The sequence below is a fragment of the Rhinoderma darwinii genome, chromosome 6, assembly GCF_050947455.1.
Source record: "Rhinoderma darwinii isolate aRhiDar2 chromosome 6, aRhiDar2.hap1, whole genome shotgun sequence".
NCBI lineage: Eukaryota > Metazoa > Chordata > Amphibia > Anura > Rhinodermatidae > Rhinoderma > Rhinoderma darwinii.
In genome coordinates this window covers 83,273,361-83,297,613 of record NC_134692.1, presented here as the reverse complement: position 1 = coordinate 83,297,613, position 24,253 = coordinate 83,273,361, and the positions used below count along the sequence as shown (strand labels likewise).

At 42.5% G+C, this 24,253-nt stretch overlaps 1 protein-coding gene across 2 annotated transcripts in view; it reads left to right on the top strand.

The window, feature by feature from the left end:
* STAT1 (signal transducer and activator of transcription 1) overlaps positions 1 to 24,253 on the top strand; it is a 1,010,933-nt gene that overhangs the window by 395,838 nt on the left and 590,842 nt on the right. For both annotated transcript variants that reach the window (XM_075829995.1, XM_075829994.1), the window contains exon 9: positions 8,959 to 9,120. In XM_075829995.1, coding sequence (XP_075686110.1) covers positions 8,959 to 9,120 — 162 coding nt within the window. The remainder of the gene's footprint in view (positions 1 to 8,958; positions 9,121 to 24,253) is intronic.

The following is a 24,253-nucleotide window of genomic DNA, read 5'->3' as shown; positions in this document are numbered from 1 at the left end:
GTGCCCAGCAAGTACCACCCTAACAAGACAGCTTTCTAATAATGCTGTGTTGCCTGGTTTTAGAAACACCCTACATGTGGCCCTAATCTTTCCCCTGGACATTTGACAGGGCTCAGGAGTGAAAGAGCACCATGTAAATTTCAGGCCTAATTTGGCGATTTACAAATAATTGGTTCACAATTGCAGGGCTCTGATGGGAAAAAATAAAACAAACCCCTGAGGAGTGACCCCATTTTGGAAACTACACCCCTCAAGTCATTTATTAAGGGGTGTAGTGAGCATTTTCACCCCACAGGCCTTTTCCATAAATTAGTGCGCTGCGGATGGTACAAAGTAAAAATATGGACAGTAACATTAGAGGCAACTCCTGAAGCGGAATCCTCGAACACAGCGTTGCCGACTCTGTGACCGGGGATTCCACTCCAGGAGAAGCACCTGTCGTCTGTGTCCATTTTTGGACAGTGACGTCATTGGCTTCTCCTGGAGTGGAATCCCCGGTCACAGTGTCTGCAACGCTGTGGATGGGTATTCCACTTCAGGAGTTTCCCCTGATGTCACTGTCCATATATGGACAGAGACATCAAGAGGAGCACTCCAGGAGCGGAATCCCCGTCCACACGGGGATTCCGCTCCTTCAGGGAGCTACAGAACCGCCAGTAGATAGCAGAGCAGGAAGATACCTCCCTGCTCCGCTATAGAGCCGTCGCTACCACTGTAGTAGCCGCAGCCGCTGCTAGCGGCGCCGCCGCCCATGGATGTCGCCTCTAGCAGCCGTTATGGCTGCTACAGCGGTAGCGACGCCACTGAGTGAAAAAGCAGGGGAAGGGAGCCAACGCAGAGCCCCCGTCCACCTGCTGGAGTGATGCGCCCTGTGCAAAGGCACATGTCACACATCCCCAAGGCCGGCCCTGAATGGGATTTATTGATTAACCTTTTATTATTGTTTTTTTGGGGGGGGATGGGAAAAAATAGCAATTTTGACATTGTTTTTTGCAGGTTTTTTTACGGCGTTCACCTTGCAGTTTAAATAACATGCTAACTTTATTTTTTGAGTCGTTACGATTGCGGGGATACCATATATGTGTCGTTTTATTTCTTTTTACACTTTTATTAAATAAAACCATGTTTTTATGTGGCAACATTTTTTTTTTTTATGTGTACCTTTTTATACATTTTTATTTCACATTAATTATTTTTTCAGTCTCACCCGGAGACTTCACTATGCCATCTTTAGATCGCAGATATACTTTGGTATACTTCGTATACCAGAGCATTATTGCCTGTGAGGGTATGTTCACACGAGGTCATTACGTCCGTAATTGACGGACGTATTTCGGCAGCAAGTCCCGGACCGAACACTGTGCAGGGAGCCGGGCTCCTAGCATCATAGTTATGTACGATGCTAGGAGTCCCTGTCTCGCTGCCGGACAACTGTCCCGTACTGTAGTCATGTTTTCAGTACGAGACAGTTGTCCGGCAGCGAGGCAGGGACTCCTAGCGTCATACATAAGTATGATGCTAGGAGCCCGGCTCCCTGCACTGTGTTCGGTCCGGTACTTGCGGCCAACATACGTCCATCAATTACGGGCGTAATGACCTTGTGTGAACATACCCTCAGTGTAATACTGACAGGCATCTATTAGGACGTGCCCCCAGCTGCCATGGCACCCAATCGGATGCTCGCAATTGAATTTGCGGGGCCACCGATGGGTGACAGAGGGAGCCTCCTCCCTCTGTAAACAAGTCAAATGCAGCGGTCGCTAATGACTTCGCCATTTGAGGGGTTAAACATCCGCGATCTAAGTAAACTTTGATTGCTACCGTTGGAGCAGGAGCCCGGCTGTCATTAGGCAGACCCATGCAGGACATTGTGACGCCGTGAAAAGGCGGCGACCTAGAATAAAGCCCATTAATGATTGCCGCGAAGTGGCGTATTGGCAGTCATTAAGGGGTTAAGGCCTTTTCAGGCCCTGTCATTAGGAGGTTAAAAATTGCTCCAATCATCCAACCATTCTTTCCCCAGCCCAGCTGTGCCCTCCTCATAAGTGCAGCCTGTCCCTACTAATGGTATTATTTCTATAAACACTAACTTTATAGTGTTGAACTTGAGCTTCTATCCTAATTCCCTGAAATAATTCTCATTGTCATTGGTACCAATGTTACCAAAATACAACCATTAAATATAGTAGTGATCAACCACCAAATAATGTCAAACAATATGTATGGATAGTTTTTTTAGGAGGTGATCAGGAGACAAATATATATTGCCTGCATCATGACAAGATATATACCAAAGATGAAAAAGGGATGCAGATAGCAATTATTGAGTATCAAAAAATCTTTGACAAATAATTATTACATATAAAAACAGTCCACAGCCACACAAAAAATAGGACAGCCTATTCAAAGTGCTCTAATAGATATGGGAGTAAACAAAGGTATTGTACATGCTGTTAACCTAGGGGTCCACTGAATGTGGTTGGTCAATTCAAAAGCTTATTTATATATATATGCCCATGGTAAAATCAGTAAAGCACAACAATCATACTGACCCATACTGTAATAGTTGAGCAGAGCAACAGATTGGCGTGCACCATGCTGTGCATTTAAATGCACTTGCCTTTATCTGGGGGTGGCGCTATAGTAGAACATAGTGCCTTTTAAAGGTGGAACAGCCAATAGTAGAACAAACTAGGCCAGGTGTGGAATAAATGAGTAGTAATGTTGCGCTTACCGATAAACTATTGGGCACAGTAGTGTGTCCAACCCCCGACCAGAAGTCAGGCGTGCGGCGCGGCATGTGCGTGGGGCACGTGAGCGCGTAATGACACGGTCACGTGCACTCTCACCATGGTGCGACGGAGGCAGAGATGGCCTCATCTAATGCACATGTCAATGAAGGCGAATCTTTGTAGATAAACTTATGACACGTAGAGGCCAAGACAGATATTAAACAATATAAATAATATAGAGCAAGCATTGAAGTCTTATACAAGGTATGTTAAAATATACAAAACCGTTTAAAACGCTATTCATGGCCATAATAGCGGGGTAAGCGTAGGGGAGCCACATTTTAATGGCCGTTCATTAGTATATTAAAAAATGTGGTATATAAATATACCTAGATACACATAGTTAAAGAGTCTCAAAACTTATATCAGAGCTACATGTTGTGCTATCAAAAATATATGTGGAAAAAGTGTATGGGTGGCGGAGGCAGCTCTTACAGGCTAGCATGCCTGTCTTCGCCAGACTGAGAGCCCTGTGTGAATAGCACACACCTGATTCAAAGAACCGTCTCAGGTGAAGCCTAACTAGGCTCATCAGACGGCCCAAGACACGGACTGTCTGTATGAAGTGGAAGCCCGCCCTTCTCCTTCACACTCCCGCAAACCAGGCCCTATTCCGGGTCTTACACCCAAGCAACAGCAGAGAAAACCCTCTCTGCTGTACATGCTCCTTGGTAGCTTGAAACTGGACAGTTTTTGCCATAGACCTGCACTGTCCAGTAGCTGCACTGCTACTATATATATATACATATATATATGTGTATATATATATATATATATATATATATATATATATATACAGTGGAGGAAATAAGTATTTGATCCCTTGCTGATTTTGTAAGTTTGCCCACTGTCAAAGTCATGAACAGTCTAGAATTTTTAGGCTAGGTTAATTTTACCAGTGAGAGATAGATTATATAAAAAAAAAATAAAGAAAATCACATAGTCAAAATTATATATATTTATTTGCATTGTGCACAGAGAAATAAGTATTTGATCCCTTTGGCAAACAAGACTTAATACTTGGTGGCAAAACCCTTGTTGGCAAGCACAGCAGTCAGACGTTTATTGCAGTTGATGATGAGGTTTGCACACATGATAGATGGAATATGTGTATATATATATATATATATATATATATATATATATATATATACATTGAAGGAAATAAGTATTTGATCCCTTGCTGATTTTGTAAGTTTGCCCACTGTCAAAGACATGAACAGTCTAGAATTTTTAGGCTAGGTTAATTTTACCAGTGAGAGATAGATTATATAAAAAAAAAACAGAAAATCACATTGTCAAAATTATATATATTTATTTGCATTGTGCACAGAGAAATAAGTATTTGATCCCTTTGGCAAACAAGACTTAATACTTGGTGGCAAAACCCTTGTTGGCAAGCACAGCAGTCAGACGTTTTTTGTAGTTGATGATGAAGTTTGCACACATGTTCGATGGAATTTTGGCCCACTCCTCTTTGCAGATCATCTGTAAATCATTAAGATTTCGAGGCTGTCACTTGGAAACTCAGATCTTCAGCTCCCTCCATAAGTTTTCAATGGGATTAAGGTCTGGAGGCTGGTTAGGCCACTCCATGACCTTAATGTGCTTCTTTTTGAGCCACTCCTTTGTTGCCTTGGCTGTATGTTTTGGGTCATTGTCGTGCTGGAAGACCCAGCCACGAGCCATTTTTAATGTCCTGGTGGAGGGAAGGAGGTTGTCACTCAGGATTTGACAGTACATGGCTCCATCCATTCTCCCATTGATGCGGTGAAGTAGTCCTGTGCCCTTAGCAGAGAAACACCCCCAAAACATAATGTTTCCACCTCCATGCTTGACAGTGGGGACGGTGTTCTTTGGGTCATAGGCAGCATTTCTCTTCCTCCAAACACGGCGAGTTGAGTTAATGCCAAAGAGCTCAATTTTAGTCTCATCTGACCACAGCACCTTCTCCCAATCACTCTCAGAATCATCCAGATGTTCATTTGCAAACTTCAGACGGGCCTGTACACGTGCCTTCTTGAGCAGGGGGACCTTGCGGGCACTGCAGGATTTTAATCCATTACGGCGTAATGTGTTACCAATGGTTTTCTTGGTGACTGTGGTCCCAGCTGCCTTGAGATCATTAACAAGTTCCCCCCGTGTAGTTTTCGGCTGAGCTCTCTCCTTCCTCAGGATCAAGGATACCCCACGAGGTGAGATTTTGCATGGAGCCCCAGATCGATGTCGATTGACAGTCATTTTGTATGTCTTCCATTTTCTTACTATTGCACCAACAGTTGTCTCCTTCTCACCCAGCGTCTAACTTATGGTTTTGTAGCCCATTCCAGCCTTGTGCAGGTCTATGATCTTGTCCCTGACATCCTTAGAAAGCTCTTTGGTCTTGCCCATGTTGTAGAGGTTAGAGTCAGACTGATTAATTGAGTCTGTGGACAGGAGTCTTTTATACAGGTGACCATTTAAGACAGCTGTCTTTAATGCAAGCACCAAGTTGATTTGGAGCGTGTAACTGGTCTGGAGGAGGCTGAACTCTTAATGGTTGGTAGGGGATCAAATACTTATTTCTCTGTGCACAATGCAAATAAATATATATAATTTTGACAATGTGATTTTCTTTTTTTTTTTTTTATATATAATCTATCTCTCACTGGTAAAATTAAGCTAGCCTAAAAATTCTAGACTGTTCATGTCTTTGACAGTGGGCAAACTTACAAAATCAGCAAGGGATCAAATACTTATTTCCTTCACTGTATATAAAAAAAGAATGAAAAAAGTAAATGAGTGATAAATAGTGATGCAAAAGGTGTATTGCTATATATACTATAAATATAATCGATTATAAATAATGATGTTAATTAATATCCAAAATCACATAACCCCTTAGGGACCAGCCCATTTTAGGCCCTAATGACAAAGCTATTTTATTCATTTTTCTATAGTCGCATTCAAAGAGCTATAACTTTTTTATTTTTTCGTCTACATAGCTGTGTGAGGACTTGTTTTTTGCGGGATTAGTTGTACTTTTTAATAGCACCATTTTAGGGTACATATAATTTTTTTATTAACTTTTATTAACTTTTTTTGGGGGATTATAAAAAAAAACTGAAATTCCACCATTGTTCTATGCGTTTTTAAATTAACGCCGTTCACTGTGCGGTGTAAATAACATGTTATCTTTATTCTATGGGTCGGTATGATTACAAAGATACCACATATGTAGAGGCTTTTTATGTTTTACGACTTTTGCACAATAAAAACACTTTTGAACTAAAATTATTTGTTTTTGCATCGTTGCTTTCCAAGAGCCGTAACTTTTTTATTTTTCCATCAATGTAGTGATTTTTTGGGCTTGTTTTCTGCGGGATGAAACGTAGTTTTGATTGGTACTGTTTTGGGGTGTATGGGACTTATTGATTCATTTTTATTATGACTTTTTTGGGGGGCAATTTCGCCATTGCTTTTTGCGTTTTTTTTTACGGTGTTCAGCTTGCGGTTTAAATTACATATTAACTTTATTAATGCAGTCATTACGGTCGCGGCGATACCATATATGTGTACTTTTATTTTTTTTTACACTTTTACTAAATAAAACCACTTTTTACTGTCATTTTTATTATTAACCTTTATTTCACATTTATGACTTATTTTATTAGTCCCACTAGGGGACTTTACTGTGCGATCTTCCAATCGCTGCTATAATGCGCGTCCTAATAGGCATATGTCCAGGGCAGACCTGGGGGCTTTTATCAAGCCCCCGGCTGCCATGACACCCCATCGGAGACCCGCGATTGCATTTGCGGGCCGCCGATGGGTGACAGAGGGAGCTCACTCCCTCTGTAAACAAGTTAAATTTCGCGGTCGCTATTGACGGCGGCATTTAACAGGTTAAACGGCCGCGATCGAAGTAAACTTTGATCGCGGGTGTTGGAGCAGGAGCCCAGCTATCATCAGATAGCAGAGCCCCGGCTCCAGCCTGCACGGGAGACCCGTGCAGGACTTAGACTAGGCTCACGTGAAAAGGCGTCAGCCTAAGGGGTTAAAGATATATTACAAACCAATAATTTAAATTAAAAAAAATATATAAGAACAGGGGGGAGTGTAAAGGGTTTGTGGGTGTTACAGCAGACCATGCTGTTAATATTGCAGCAAATCATACTGCGGAAGTGAGATAAAACAGGAGCGTTATTAATATTACAAGGGTGAATTATCATGTCATCATAAAATGATTATATATGTGAATAGGTAGATATATGTTATTACATATGTGTACACACATAAATAATGTGTGTCGACATATGTATGCAAGTATAAAACATACAAATAAATATTGAATAATAAAATACAATAGATTATAGAGAACAAGAAGAAACAAAATATTGATAATAGCCAAAATAAAATAGTGACACTGAACCTGGCCAGAGTAGAAGAAATTCTATATGTAGATATTTGATAGTTAAGTTCGGAGACATAGTATTTCCTCATATTGATGTTTGATATTATTGAGGTAAATTACTGAAGAAATATATATATATGTGTAGCTGTAGCTGTGGCCCCAGAAGTAAAGGTGAAAAATAACACTCAATAGTAGGATTTAACAATTTTGAATGAAATAAAAATAATTAAAAACAACCTAAAAATCATATATGCAACAACAAAGTATAACAACCATACCGATAATGGTCAGATAAATGCCGCTGAACCCATTGTCTCATTCAGACCTTTGGGTTGCATCGTATTGAGACGCCATATCCATTTTCACTCGCATTGTAGTAGTCTTTTTTTGAGATCTCCCCTGTGATACCTAAATTGTTGTGATCGATTCCCCTAACTTTAAACAACCTATGGTTGGGTATAGTTTTTAATTTTTCGATATCCTCTACTTGTATATATCGCATATTTTTCCTCACTCTTCATATCAGTTCCTGAGAGGTGATGCCAATGTAGATTTTTGGACTGGGGCAAATGGCATAATAAATGACTCCCTTGGTGGCACAATTGATTGGCCATGTTATTTTGAATATTTGTGAATTATCCACATCTTGAAAGATAAGTGCTTTCTCTGTGTTAGGGCAGCTTATGCAGTCGCCACATGGATTGCAACCGCATTTTGGACTGGGTGCATCGCAAATGTTTGCTGGTTTTTCTGGTACAAGTTGGCTTTTCACTAAAATATCTCACAAATTTTTAGTGTCTTGCTGTCATGGCAGGATGATTATGTACCAGTTTTGATAGTATAGAATCTTTTTGTAATATTGGCCAGTATTTTGTAAGTGTCTCACGCATCCCATTCCAGTTGGTATTAAATATTGAAATAAACCTTACCTTATTCACTGTTTGAGATTGAATTTTAGGTTGCAATATTTGGATCTTAGGTGTTCGTCTGGCTCTAGAGAGCTTTTTAAATGCAGCGATTGCTGTAGCCCCATTCCAAAAATATTTAAGATCCTAAGGTCTGCAATAAAGTCTTCATCGGTTGAGCATACTTTTTTCATCCTTAGAAATTGTCCAATCAGTATCTCCTCAATGGTTTGTTTAGGATGCAATGACGTTGCATGAAGAAGAGAATGGGTAGATGTGGATTTATGAAACAGATCTGTTTGGATAAAGTTGTCATTATCAGGTTTGATTGAAATATCAAAAAAATCTATTTCTTATTTACTCCATTTGGATGTTAATTTGATACTTTTGTTATTGCAATTAAGCTGTGAAATGAAGCTCACTAGCTGATCAGATGTTCCCTGCCAGATCATAAAGATATCGTCGATGTAGTGAGTCCAAAAGATTATTGTTAACCAACGGTTTGTCTATTCAATACACAATATGCCAAACATGAACATTCAGGAGACAACACACAATTGGTATTCACAGTGTCAACGATAGTTGACTCTGTCTGTCTATATAATAATAGAATCTCTTGCCGCCTCAAGAATTTGTCTGGCCTTTGCTGCTCTCTTATTCCCATACTTCCTTCAGCAGCAATACTCGCTCTAGACTTGCGTCCATAATATCAGCCAAATAGGCATATTTACAAGGGTATGTATTCTCCAGATCTTTTAATGCCTTGTAGCCCAAAAAAATCGCACAATCTGAAAAATTTTGTAATTTAGGTACACTTTTTTTTTACTGATAAATTAATAGACTTTTATTGTATTACGTGGTTTTGCAGGTTCACCTCTATTGCTAAGAGCCTCCAACAAGTTCGCCAGCAGCTAAAGAAATTGGAGGAGTTGGAGCAAAAACTTACATGTGATGGTGAAGATCCAATTACAAAAAATAAGCAAGCCTTTCAAGAGCGGATGCAGAGTTTATTTAAGCAACTAATACAAAGGTATGTTATTTTTTTTACATTTTATTTATAGAACTAAATGTATGTAGATTTAGATCACATAAGAATATCTGAAACATTATGAAACAATCAGCTTGTATCTTTGCTTCTAAATTAGAGAAGCACTCTGGCATTTTTTTTATATTCCTGCACATATAATGCTAACTCAGCAGCAATATTCTAGAAATGTCTTGTTTCTTCCCAGCTTAGTTGCATCCATACATTTTGGACTAAGCAGCAATATAGACCATGCTCTCCTTTGTAGACAGGAGGTCGCTCTTGTGTGAATGACTGGGAACTTATCACCTATCTAATCCCTCCTGTCATCTCTTAGACACTATAATTATTAGCTGCAGTTACTCAGCTCTCCTGACTCACCCTACTTGTCTATGCTATCTGTGTGCTCTGTATTCAGAGTCCAGTGTATTTCTATGAGATGCTGCTATACATTGCTTTACACTGTCTCCTGCTTGTAAGAGCTGACAGGGAGAAACCTATCACAAGCAGGAGGTAGATGAGAGGCTAAAGCTGCATCTTATAGAATAATGGCACATCAACTAAAACAGGTATACACAAGACATACACAATAGCATATACATTTTTCTTTAATAATTGCCTGTGCTGCATATTTGGATAAAAGGAAAAATAATAAATAGCTGGAACGCTAATAAGAAATTAATAATTGATTTACATATTACAGTTGAAAAAAATCCATTACGATTCATTTTCAAAACAGATCTTTATGTACGTACGTATATGTATATATATATATATATATATATATATATATATATATATATATATATATATGGATCACATAAACACAACAAAAAGTTGAACAGCACATTCCAACTAAATGATACAAAATGTATGCAGGTGCAAGAACACCTGTGACTGCAGAAATACAGCAGACAAAAAATGGCGACAGCACCCTGCAACACTAATGCCACCTAAACCACTAAATATAAATAAATATGCACTAAAGCTAAATCTACTTACAAATAGGGAGGTTCTTAGTGCACATTTTGATCAAAAAGTGTTAGCCCACCTGCCACGACAAGGCGACCTCTGTAAGGTGGGAACCTACGCTGCACATACACCCAGAACTGGGACAAAGCCTACATATATACCTGGGGATGGTAGGATCCAGCATTGAACTGATTAAAATCACACAGGGCAGAATGGGAGGAGTGCAAGAACAACAAGTGGAGGCAGTCACTAACCCCACATATATGGATCACATAAACACAACAAAAAGTTGAACAGCACATTCCAACTAAATGATACAAAATGTATGCAGGTGCAAGAACACCTGTGACTGCAGAAATACAGCAGACAAAAAATGGCGACAGCACCCTGCAACACTAATGCCACCTAAACCACTAAATATAAATAAATATGCACTAAAGCTAAATCTACTTACAAATAGGGAGGTTCTTAGTGCACATTTTGATCAAAAAGTGTTAGCCCACCTGCCACGACAAGGCGACCTCTGTAAGGTGGGAACCTACGCTGCACATACACCCAGAACTGGGACAAAGCCTACATATATACCTGGGGATGGTAGGATCCAGCATTGAACTGATTAAAATCACACAGGGCAGAATGGGAGGAGTGCAAGAACAACAAGTGGAGGCAGTCACTAACCCCACATATATGGATCACATAAACACAACAAAAAGTTGAACAGCACATTCCAACTAAATGATACAAAATGTATGCAGGTGCAAGAACACCTGTGACTGCAGAAATACAGCAGACAAAAAATGGCGACAGCACCCTGCAACACTAATGCCACCTAAACCACTAAATATAAATAAATATGCACTAAAGCTAAATCTACTTACAAATAGGGAGGTTCTTAGTGCACTGCTGTATTTCTGCAGTCACAGGTGTTCTTGCACCTGCATACATTTTGTATCATTTAGTTGGAATGTGCTGTTCAACTTTTTGTTGTGTTTATGTGATCCATATATGTGGGGTTAGTGACTGCCTCCACTTGTTGTTCTTGCACTCCTCCCATTCTGCCCTGTGTGATTTTAATCAGTTCAATGCTGGATCCTACCATCCCCAGGTATATATGTAGGCTTTGTCCCAGTTCTGGGTGTATGTGCAGCGTAGGTTCCCACCTTACAGAGGTCGCCTTGTCGTGGCAGGTGGGCTAACACTTTTTGATCAAAATGTGCACTAAGAACCTCCCTATTTGTAAGTAGATTTAGCTTTAGTGCATATTTATTTATATTTAGTGGTTTAGGTGGCATTAGTGTTGCAGGGTGCTGTCGCCATTTTTTGTCTGCTGTATATATATATATATATACTACCGTTATCAGTTGATGCACACCATTTTTGATACGCATTGTTTTTGAAAAAGATATGTAACTAATCATCAGCATATGTAATTCATTTCTCCTAAATCTCCTCCGTGTTTGCATCATATTTCCTATAGAGGATGTGAGGTTATTGTAGAAAATAAAAAAAGAGAGAGAGAAAAGAATCTAGAAAGCAAAAAGGAGAGATTAAAACAAAACCATCAGGGAACTAACCCTGTGGAGAAGTGAAATGAAAAATGTTGTACTGTTTAGTACTATTGCAGAGTAGTTCAAGGTTGGAACAGCCTTTGCAGACTTCACCATCTCTCTCCTGGTCACAAGAGACACTGCTAAAATAGAATATAGAATCCAGAACTCTCCGGGTAGATTGTTACTTTGAGCACTGTGCCCAGGGATGCTCCTGACATCACTGTCCATGTATAGACAGTGATGTCAGAAGCTACAATGCTGGAGTCCCTGGCCAGAGCATCGCAAGCCTGGGAAAGCCTTTGGCATCACTGGCCATATATGGACATTGACGTTAAGAGCTTTAAGATGCCGGAATCCCCAGCCAGAGAGTTGGCAATGCTCTGGCCAGGGATTCTGCTCTGGAGATGAACCTGACATCATTGTCCATATATGGACAGTGACGTCAGAGGCTTCTCCAGTCCAAAATGGAAACTGTTTTGGCCTCCAGCAGACTGGTGGGGTCCTATGGATACGTTTAGCATGCACGTTGGGAGCTTTCCCAATGTACCTTTTAAATGTAGGGCTAAAACGTGATGTGAACCAGGCCTTTATATATGACACAAAATATTTTCAGTAATTTAAATTCATTTCTAAAAAAAGAATTGATTTATCTGCTCCAAGACATCACTTGCTCATAGAAGGAAAAGATGATGAAGATATGGGCGCTACTAAAGTGGAATAGTCGACACAGCTAGATAGTTGTAACATTTTTCTTTTATTGTAATTAGAAGCAATGGCAGGCCCTGCAATCAGTCATAGATTTGGGTGCACAGTACCACACACTGTATATAACATGTATATGTACAAAAATTATTAGTAACAGAAGAGAAAGAAGACTGTGTTTATAAAGTGCACTGGCACACCAAGGTAGATGCAGAAATGACATAAAAAGTTTATTAGAACCAGAAGTACAAAAAGCACACACATGCGAGCTCAAAACATAAAAACATGTAAAAACATGTATTCATCCCACATGAGGTAATTCTGTATATGGAAAAACCTCCCATGAACGCCAACCTTTGCAAAGCGCAAGAAAGGTGTGTAGTCTATGCAATTCTGACTGCCCGATAACATAGTTTGTTCTAATGTAACATCAAATACAAAATAGAACTCAGATCAGGAGATGGTGACCTGTATATATAAAGATAGATACATTCCTGTGTCAAGAAGCGTCCATTCATTAACCCACACGTATCACCGCCTCTCAGGCGTGCACGGTGCATCCGGGCATGCGCAGACGCCATCACCAAAATAGTGTACAAAGATTGTGTCGCCACATGCACAGGAGTAGACGCCACCGGCCCCTCAGTGGGGAATCTCCCCCACCAAAGGCAAACCAATGACGCACCAAGGGCATAATCACATGACTGTGCTAAGCCAATAAGCTGAACCGAGCAGTCAGTATCCAAGCAACCTCTCAAACATAAAACCGAAAACTTACTTCATGCAAAATCAAGAAAAACAATATTGGAGGAGAATGTATGACCTAAAAACAGTCAAAGTGCATGAAGACTATACTGTGTAGCTGATAAATAGATCTGCCGAGCAATTGGTGCACAGAAAATGTAGGTCTGAAAATTAATAGGCTGTCAGGCAGCTGCTGTATGCAGGTAGTTAGGCTTAAACGAAATATACGATTGCTAGGGACTATCATAAGTGTGTGTGTGTGTGTATGTGTGTGTGTGTATGTATATATATTGTAGCAGTTTGGGGAATGTAGGTAGGCAAAGAGACAATCTCAGCGCAGTGTTCTGGTTAAACAGGATTTAGAAGCTTTATTTCTCTTTCAAGCAGGCAAGTCCAATAAACACATAGGCAGCTTGTTGCATCAGCATACACAAAAATTTAGAACAGAAAGAAACTTTTCAAGTATAAAGTACACAGTCCAGCCCTTTGCAAGGGTTAGCTCTCACCCCTCTGTTAATATCAGGTCTCGTCAGCAGCAGACCAGTCTTCACACTCTAGCTCTCCTCACACACTCACTCCCAGCAGTCTTTTCTCCTATTTAATCTCCATGCACCTGTGTGGAGGGAAGACCCTATGTTGGCAGATTAAACCCCTCAACCTGCTACTATATATATATATATATATATATATATATATATATATATATATATATATATATATATATATATATATAATATGTATATATATATATATATATATATATATATATAAAAATGTGTGTGTGTACATGTGTATTTATATATATTTATGTTTGTATGTATATACACTACCGTTCAAAAGTTTAGGGTCACTTAGAAATGTCCTTCTTTTTGAAAGAAAAGCACAGTTTTTTTCAATGAAGATAACATTAAATTAATCAGAAATACACTCTATACATTGTTAATGTGCTAAATGACTATTCTAGCTGCAAACGTCTGGTTTTTAATGCAATATCTTCATAGGTGTACAGAGGCCCATTTACAGCAACCATCACTCCAGTGTTCTAATGGTACTGTAATGGTGGGGGGGGTAGGGAAACGGACAAGTGAGCCCTAATCTACCCGCCACTCTGTCCCTGCCTACTTGCAACGACCCGCCCTAGACGACGGGGTACAACTGGGCGGCGGTCCCTGCGCTCAGTAAGTGCATGACAAACACGACAAACAAACAAGGGAATACAAGCAAGGGAAATGGGCAGTTGCTCGCGGAAACACCGTGAGCAACAGAGTAGTGAACGAGCCGAGTCAAGCCAGGAGAGTGCGAGGTACAAAGCGAAAAGCAGAAGAGTAGTCGGTAAGCCGGGGTCTGTATGGAGCAGGATCAAAAAGTAGCAGGAGCTGAAGCTGGGCCAGGAAACCTCAAGGAAAGAATTCACAAGCACAGATGGACAGGAAGAGCAGGCTTAAATAGACCGAGGGCGGGAGCTAGCTGAGTCTGGCCAGGTTGCGATAGGCTCTCCCACTCCTAAGCCTGCCAGCCTGAGTGGAGGAAGCTGGTGTCTGTCTCAGGGATGTACACTCAGGTGTTGACTGATTAATTCTGGGAGTTAACCCTGAAGCAGTGCCTGGCAGATCCTTTACAGTACCCCCCCTTTTATGAGGGGCCACCGGACCCTTTCTAAGTGGACCTGGCTTACTGGGGAAACGCAGGTGGAACCTCCTGACCAATACCCCAGCGTGAACATCCCGGGCGGGTACCCAAGTCCTCTCCTCGGGCCCGTATCCTCTCCAATGGACCAGGTACTGGAGGGAGCCTTGGACCATCTTGCTGTCCACGATCCTGGCCACCTCAAATTCCACCCCCTCAGGGGTGAGGACGGGAACAGGAGGTTTCCTCGAGGGGGCCAAGGACGGGGAGCAGCGTTTCAGGAGGGAGGCATGAAACACGTTGTGTATACGAAAAGACGGGGGTAACTCCAGCCGGAAAGAGACAGGACTGAGGACCTCAATGACCTTATACGGCCCAATAAACCGGGGAGCAAACTTTTTGGACGGAACCTTGAGACGCAAGTTCCTGGATGACAACCACACCAGATCCCCGACCACAAACAGGGGGTTAGCAGAGCGTCTTCTATCGGCCTGAGCCTTCTGTATGCTCTGGGACGCCTCTAGGTTCTTCTGAACCTGGGCCCAGACTGTGCACAGATCCCGATGAACGACCTCCACCTCGGGATTGTTGGAACAACCAGGTGAAACGGAGGAGAACCGTGGATTAAACCCAAAATTACAGAAAAAGGGAGAGACCCCTGACGAGTTACTGACCCGGTTATTAAGGGAAAATTCGGCGAGGGGAATGAAAGAAACCCAATCAAATTGACAGTCAGAGACAAAACATCTTAAGTATTGTTCTAGAGACTGATTAGTCCTCTCCGTTTGGCCATTGGTTTCAGGATGGAAGGCAGAGGAGAAGGACAGATCAATCCCCAACTTATTACAGAAGGCTCTCCAAAACAATGAAACAAATTGTACCCCTCTGTCAGAAACAATATTGACTGGGACCCCATGGAGACGCAGGATGTGTTTGATAAACAAGGTAGCCAACGTCTTGGCGTTGGGTAGTTTCTTGAGGGGCACAAAGTGGCACATTTTACTGAAGCGGTCTACCACCACCCACACCACCGACTTGCCTTGGGATGGAGGCAAATCGGTGATAAAATCCATGGAGATATGTGTCCAAGGTCTCTGGGGAATGGGCAACGAACGCAGTAAGCCCGCTGGTCGGGACCTGGGAGTCTTGGACCTGGCACAAACCTCACAGGCGGCGACGTAGGCCTTAACGTCTTTAGGCAAACCAGGCCACCAATAATTTCTGGTAATGAGGTGTTTGGTACCCAGGATGCCTGGATGGCCAGATAGTGCGGAGTCGTGATTTTCCCTAAGTACCCTTAGCCGGAATTGCAGGGGAACAAACAGCTTGTTCTCAGGAAGGTTCCCAGGAGCTGAACCTTGATCAGCAGCAATTTCAGAGACTAAATCGGACTCGATAGAGGAAATTACTATACCTGGAGGCAAAATACAAACAGGATCTTCCTCCGAAGGAGGGCTGGCCATGAAGCTACGCGACAGTGCATCCGCCTTAATATTTTTAGACCCGGCCCTATAGGTAACCAAAAAATTGAATCTGGTAAAAAACAACGCCCATCGAGCTTGTCTCGGGTTTAGCCTCCGGGCAGATTCTAGGAAAACCAGATTCTTGTGGTCGGTAAGGACCGTTACCTGGTGCCTAGCCCCCTCCAGGAAGTGGCGCCACTCTTCAAATGCCCATTTAATGGCTAAAAGTTCGCGGTTGCCAATATCATAGTTACACTCCGTGGGCGAAAACTTCCTAGAAAAGTAAGCACAGGGGCGGAGATGGGTGAGGGAGCTGGTACCCTGGGACAAGACGGCCCCCACTCCCACCTCGGACGCGTCAACCTCCACAATAAATGGCTCCCTTTGGTTGGGCTGAACCAGCACGGGGGCCGAGATAAAGCACTTCTTGAGGGTCTCAAAAGCCTGGACGGCCTCAGGGGGCCAATGGAGGACATCAGCACCCTTGCGAGTGAGGTCCGTAAGAGGCTTAGCGACGACCGAGAAGTTAGCAATAAATCTCCTGTAATAGTTAGCGAACCCCAAAAAACACTGTAGCGCTTTCAGGGAGGCAGGTTGGACCCATTCAGCCACAGCCTGAACCTTGGCAGGGTCCATGCGGAATTCATGAGGAGTGAGGATTTGACCTAAAAATGGTATCTCCTGTACCCCAAATACACATTTTTCGATTTTGGCAAACAGTTTGTTTTCTCGAAGGACCTGGAGCACTTTCCTGACATGCTCTATGTGGGAGGACCAGTCCCTGGAAAACACCAATATGTCATCAAGGTACACTACAAGAAATATCCCCAGGTAATTTCTCAAAATCTCATTTATGAAGTTCTGGAAGACCGCAGGGGCATTGCACAACCCAAAGGGCATGACGAGGTATTCGAAATGGCCTTCGGGCGTGTTAAACGCAGTCTTCCACTCATCCCCCTCTTTGATGCGAATAAGGTTATACGCCCCCCGTAGATCCAATTTAGAGAACCATTGGGCCCCCTGAACCTGATTAAAGAGATCAGGAATCAAAGGAAGGGGATACTGGTTCCTTACCGTGACCTTATTCAGGCCACGGTAGTCAATGCATGGCCTAAGACCCCCATCCTTCTTCCCTACGAAGAAGAAGCCAGCACCTACCGGAGAAGTAGAGGGACGAATGTAACCCTTGGCCAGGGATTCCTGGATATACTCCCTCATGGCTTCACGTTCGGGACAAGAAAGGTTAAATATCCTACCCTTAGGAAGCTTAGCTCCTGGTACCAATTCGATAGCGCAATCGTATTCTCTATGAGGCGGTAATACTTCGGAGGCCTCTTTAGAGAAAACATCAGCGAAGTCCTGAACAAACTCGGGTAGCGTATTCACCTCCTTAGGGGGAGAAATAGAATTAACAGAAAAACATGACGTACAACATTCATTACCCCATTTGGTTAGCTCCCCAGTATTCCAGTCAAACGTAGGATTATGCAACTGCAACCAGGGAAGACCTAGAACCAAATCGTACGATAATCCCTGCATCAATAGTACAGAGCATTGCTCCAAATGCATGGAGCCAACAAGGAGTTCAAAAACAGGGGTATGCTGTGTAAAATAACCATTAGCAAGAGGAGTGGAGTCGATACCCACTACCGGAACAGGTTTAGGCAAATCAATCAGAGGCATAGCGAGAGACATAGCAAATTCCACAGACATGATATTAGTAGAGGACCCTGAATCCACGAAGGCACTGCCGGTAGCAGACCTACCACCAAAAGAGACCTGAAAGGGAAGCAATATCTTAGTACGTTTCATATTTACGGGAAATACCTGTGCGCCCAAGTGACCTCCCCGATGATCACTTAGACGCGGGAGCTCTCTGGCAGCATTCTTACGCTTGGGACAGTTGTTTACTTGATGCTTGACATCCCCACAGTAGAAGCAGAGACCATTCTTCCTGCGGAATTCTCTACGTTGTTGAGGGGACACGGAGGCCCCGAGTTGCATAGGTATTTCTGAGTCTTTAGGGGAGAAACGAAGCAACGGGACTTCGGGAGGCATCATGGGGGAGTCGGAGGAAAAAACACATAAACGTTCACGTTGTCGTTCCCTGAGACGTCGGTCAAGTCGTACCACTAAAGCCATAACCTGGTCTAAGGAGTCAGAAGAGGGATAACTAACTAGCAGGTCTTTCAGGGCGTTCGACAGACCCAACCTAAACTGGCACCTTAAGGCAGGGTCATTCCACCGAGAAGCTACGCACCACTTCCGAAAGTCAGAGCAATACTCCTCAACAGGTCTCTTACCCTGACGTAAGGTCACCAGCTGACTCTCGGCAAAGGCAGTTCTGTCAGTCTCGTCATAAATAAGTCCGAGGGCAGAAAAGAAACAATCAACGGAGGAAAGTTCAGGGGCGCCAGGAGCCAAGGAGAAGGCCCACTCTTGGGGCCCTTCCTGGAGCCGGGACATAATTATACCCACCCGCTGGCTCTCAGAACCTGAGGAGTGAGGCTTTAAGCGAAAGTAAAGCTTACAACTCTCCCGAAAGGAGAGAAAAGCCCTCCGGTCACCTGAGAACCGGTCGGGCAACTTGAGGTGGGGTTCAAGGGGTGCGGTGAGGGGAACTACCAAGGTAGCATCAGGCTGGTTGACCCTCTGAGCCAGGGCCTGGACCTGTAGGGAGAGACCCTGCATTTGCTGAGCCAGGGTTTCACGGGGTTCCATAATGGTGTCAGGGACCAGGGTAGACTAGGTATAGGGCTTGTGAATTTGTAATGGTGGGGGGGGTAGGGAAACGGACAAGTGAGCCCTAATCTACCCGCCACTCTGTCCCTGCCTACTTGCAACGACCCGCCCTAGACGACGGGGTACAACTGGGCGGCGGTCCCTGCGCTCAGTAAGTGCATGACAAACACGACAAACAAACAAGGGAATACAAGCAAGGGAAATGGGCAGTTGCTCGCGGAAACACCGTGAGCAACAGAGTAGTGAACGAGCCGAGTCAAGCCAGGAGAGTGCGAGGTACAAAGCGAAAAGCAGAAGAGTAGTCGGTAAGCCGGGGTCTGTATGGAGCAGGATCAAAAAGTAGCAGGAGCTGAAGCTGGGCCAGGAAACCTCAAGGAAAGAATTCACAAGCACAGATGGACAGGAAGAGCAGGCTTAAATAGACCGAGGGCGGGAGCTAGCTGAGTCTGGCCAGGTTGCGATAGGCTCTCCCACTCCTAAGCCTGCCAGCCTGAGTGGAGGAAGCTGGTGTCTGTCTCAGGGATGTACACTCAGGTGTTGACTGATTAATTCTGGGAGTTAACCCTGAAGCAGTGCCTGGCAGATCCTTTACAGGTACATTGTGTTTGCTAACTGTGTTAGAAGGCTAATGGATGATTAGAAAACACTTGAAAACCCTTGTGCAATTATGTTAGCACCGCTGTAAACAGTTTTGCTGTTTAGAGGAGCTATAAAACTGACCTTCCTTTTAGCTAGTTGAGAATCTGGAGCATTACATTTGTGGGTTCGATTAAACTCTCAAAATGGCTAGAAAAAGAGAGCTTTCATGTGAAACTCGACAGTCTATTCTTGTTCTTAGAAATGAAGGCTATTTCATGCGAGAGATTGCCAAGAAACTGAAGATTTCCTACAACGGTGTGTACTACTCCCTTCAGAGGACAGCACACACAGGCTCTAACCAGAGTAGAAAGAGAAGTGGGAGGCCCCGCTGCACAACTGAGCAACAAGACAAGTACATTAGAGTCTCTAGTTTGAGAAATAGACGCCTCACAGGTACTCAACTGGCAGCTTCATTAAATAGTACCCGCAAAACGCCAGTGTCAACATCTACAGTGAAGAGGCGCCTCCGGGATGCTGGCCTTCAGGGTAGTTTGGCAAAGAAAAAGCCATATCTGAGACTGGCTAATAAAAAAAAAAGATTAATATGGGCAAAAGCACACAGACATTGGACAGAGGAAGATTGGAAAAAAGTGTTATGGACAGACGAATTGAAGTTTGAGGCGTTTGGATCACACAGAAGAACATTTGTGAGACGCAGAACAACTGAAAAGATGCTGGAAGAGTGCCTGACGCCATCTGTCAAGCATGGTGGAGGTAATGTGATGGTCTGGGGTTGCTTTGGTGCTGGTAAAGTGGGAGATTTGTACAAGGTAAAAGGTATTTTGAATAAGGAAGGCTATCACTCCATTTTGCAACGCCATGCCATACCCTGTGGACAGCGCTTGATTGGAGCCAATTTCATCCTACAACAGGACCATGACCCAAAGCACACCTCCAAATTATGCAAGAACTATTTAGGGAAGAAGCAGGCAGCTGGTATTCTATCTGTAATGGAGTGGCCAGCGCAGTCACCAGATCTCAACCCCATAGAGCTGTTGCAGGAGCAGCTTGACCGTATGGTACGCAAGAAGTGCCCATCAAGCCAATCCAACTTGTGGGAGGGGCTTCTGGAAGCATGGGGTGAAATTTCTCCCGATTACCTCAGCAAATTAACAGCTAGAATGCCAAAGGTCTGCAATGCTGTAATTGCTGCAAATGGAGCATTCTTTGACGAAAGCAAAGTTTGAAGGAGAAAATTATTATTTCGAATAAAAATCATTATTTCTAACCTTGTCAATGTCTTGACTATATTTTCTAGTCATTTTGCAACTCAATTGATAAATATAAGTGTGAGTTTTCATGGAAAACACAAAATTGTCTGGGTGACCCCAAACTTTTGAACGGTAGTGTATATATATATATATATATATATATATATATATATATCTATCCCAAAAGAAAATCCAGCAGCACTCCGATAATCAAGGATGAAAAAAAGTGAAGTTTATTGTGCCAACATGGCAAGTGCAACGTTTCCGTCCCAAGGTGGGACGGAAACGTTGCACTTGCCATGTTGGCACAATATACTTCACTTTTTTTCATCCTTGATTATCGGAGTGCTGCTGGATTTTCTTTTGGGATATCTGTATGGTCTTTGGATCGCGACTATCAGCTGGCACCCTTTACTATTGGATTTCTCACTTGGAAACAGAGTGCTGCTGCCTTTCTACTGGTGTATATATATATATATATATATATATATATATATATATATATATATATATATATATATACATATACATACACAAGTCCTATTTTCAGATTAAAGCAAATTTTGCATTTCATTTGGAAAACAAGGTCCCAGAGTTTGGAGGAAGAGTGGAGAGGCACTCAATCCAAGTTGCTTGCGGTCCAGTGCTAAGTTTCCACAGTGAGTGATGGTTTGGGGAGCCATGTCATCTGCTGGGTTTGGCCCACTGTGTTATATCAAGTCCAGAGTCAATGCAGCCGTCTACCAGCAAATTTTAGAGCACTTCATGCTTCCCCCTGCTGACAAGCTTTATGGAGATGTTGACTTAAACTGCCAAAAGTATCAATACCTGGTTTAATAACCACATTATCGCTGTTCTTGATTGGCCAGCAAACTCGCCTGACCTAAACTCCATAGAGAATCTATGGGGTATTGTCAAGAGGAAGATGAGAAACACCAGACCTAACAATGCAGACGAGCTGAAGGCCGCTGTTGTCACGATGGGTGTGTGGACCCACTGGGCCGTACCGCCGTAACGGGATAGCAGCTGGCCAAGCAGGATACCAAGGCAAAGTCAATAGTTCCAATAAGGGTACCTGTGGCAATACAAACAGTAGCGATGGAAGGCTCGATGGGATCTTGACAGGAGGCAGACACCAGGCGCGGTGAAATACAGCAGGAATAGTATAGGACACAATCATGACTCCAACTTTATACGGCACAGGAACAAGGTACCACGGGATACAGGATACAGATAGCAGGAACAGGAACACTGGAAACTGGAAAAAAACCACAAAGGGACCATTTGCAAAGACTAACACGGGTAAACACAACAGCGCTCAGGCAATGAGTGAAGCGGCAGGGCCCTTCTTATAGTCCAGGGTGATCTGGGAGTAATCAGTTCAATCTTACACATGTGTGCGCTCTGGCTCTTTAAGGCTTGGACTGAGCTCGCTCATGCACCCTAGTGGTCACTGTGGGACAGGACGGCCACATGTACTGGCTCCGGAAAAGGAAGGCGTCGGCAGGACGAGAGGAGTCTGCGATCAGCGACCGCGGACGTTACAGCTATCAAAGCAACCAGGGCTTCCATAACACCTTGGCAGTGCCACAAGCTGATCGCCACCATTCCACGCCGCACTGATGCAGTAATTCATGCAAAAGGAGCCCCGACCAAGTATTGAGTGCATATACTGTACATACTTTTCAATAGGCCAACATTTCGGTATTGAAAATATTTTTTTTATATTGGGCTTATTTTATATTCTAATTTTCTGGGAGACTAAATTTGGGGTTTTTATTAACTGTTAGCCATAATCATCAACATTAAAGGAAAACAATTCTGGAAATAGATCACTCTGTGTGTAATGAATCTACATAATATTTGAGTTTCACTTTTGAATTGAATTACTGAAATAAATTAACCTTTTGATGATATTCTAATTAATTGAGAAGGACTAGTATATATGTATATGTAAACACAACACAAAAAAGGTAGTGACTGCATCCATTATTTGTCGTGTGGTCCTCCCATTTTGCAGAAGGGTGATTTTAATTAGAGTAAAGCTGGTTCCTACCTACACCGAGTATATTCTGCAGACTTAGACCCAGTACAGAGGTGTATTTTCAGGTTAGGGACCCAGATAAAAATGGTCGCCTTGTCGTGGCAGGTGGGCTCACATAATTTGATCAAAATGTGCCATAAGAACCTCACTTTTGTAAGTAAACTTAGCAACAATGCATATTTATTTATATATAGTGTATTAGGTAGTCTTAGCATTTGCAGAGTGCTGTTGCCATGTTTATATATATATATATATATATATATATACACACAGATATAAATATATATATCTGTTTTTTCTCTTTATATATATATGTGTATATATATATATATATATATATATATATGTATATATATATATATATATATATAATGGCAAAATACGCCATGCCCGCGGACATGTGTGCAGGCACATGAGTCACACAGAGGAAAGGCTAATACACGTGCATACAAACAAACTCACCAAATTACAATATATAACAAACTGGAAAAAGTACCTGGCGCTACCAGGGTGTAAAGTGCCTGTCTGTCTACTTGTGTGTTCATTGGATTTGTTCCAAGGGTGCCCAGGAGGCCAATGCATGCCCTCATTTTTTTGTTTACGGTGAAATCGCTAGTAGCCCTACATACTGTTTGTTTAATTTTTTATTTTTTTTTAAACTCGTTTTATTGAACAGTAAACAAAGTTTATCACAGGACATGTTCAAAATAGTAAGTGGACAACATTGTCCTATAAAATCGTAACAGAGCACTCGCAGGTGCTGAAAATATAAGTACAGTATTTCACACATTACAAACAGTGCCATGTGAACAGTGGCACCGCAGACATGAAACTTTACAATCTGAGCATACATAACACAAGATTATGACAAATGCATATTTATGTAAGAGGCCCAGGACATCCACTACTACCACCACAATTCGCGATTATCACCCCACCCCTCCTACCAGCGCATTCACTGCCAGCCCCAGCTCTCTGGATATATAATTAGAATCTGAAGATCCACACCACAGGTCCCAAATTTTGTGAAATTTATTAGGCCGATTTCTATGTTTAAATATGACACGTTCATACGATACCGTTGAGTTAACCATATTTTTCCACACTGTAACTGTAGGAGGTCGCCTATCCATCTCATTGAGATACCTTTATGAGCTAAAAATAGAGTCTCTTGTAGAAAGATTCTGGTATAATATGGCCACTATTCTTCCTCCATTATGCCAAACAAACAAAGTTCTGGAGAGCTCGTAATAGGGGAAGGTAGTATCAGGTTTAGGAAGCCAACTACTTCTTCCCAGTATGCTTTGATACGAGGACACATCCACACCATATGCCAAAAATCTGCAGGAGCGTAAGAGCATTTAGGGCAGGAAGGTTCAGCTATACAATGCATTTTAAACAATCGTACAGGTGTCAGGTAGGCTTGATGGATATAGTATAACAGAA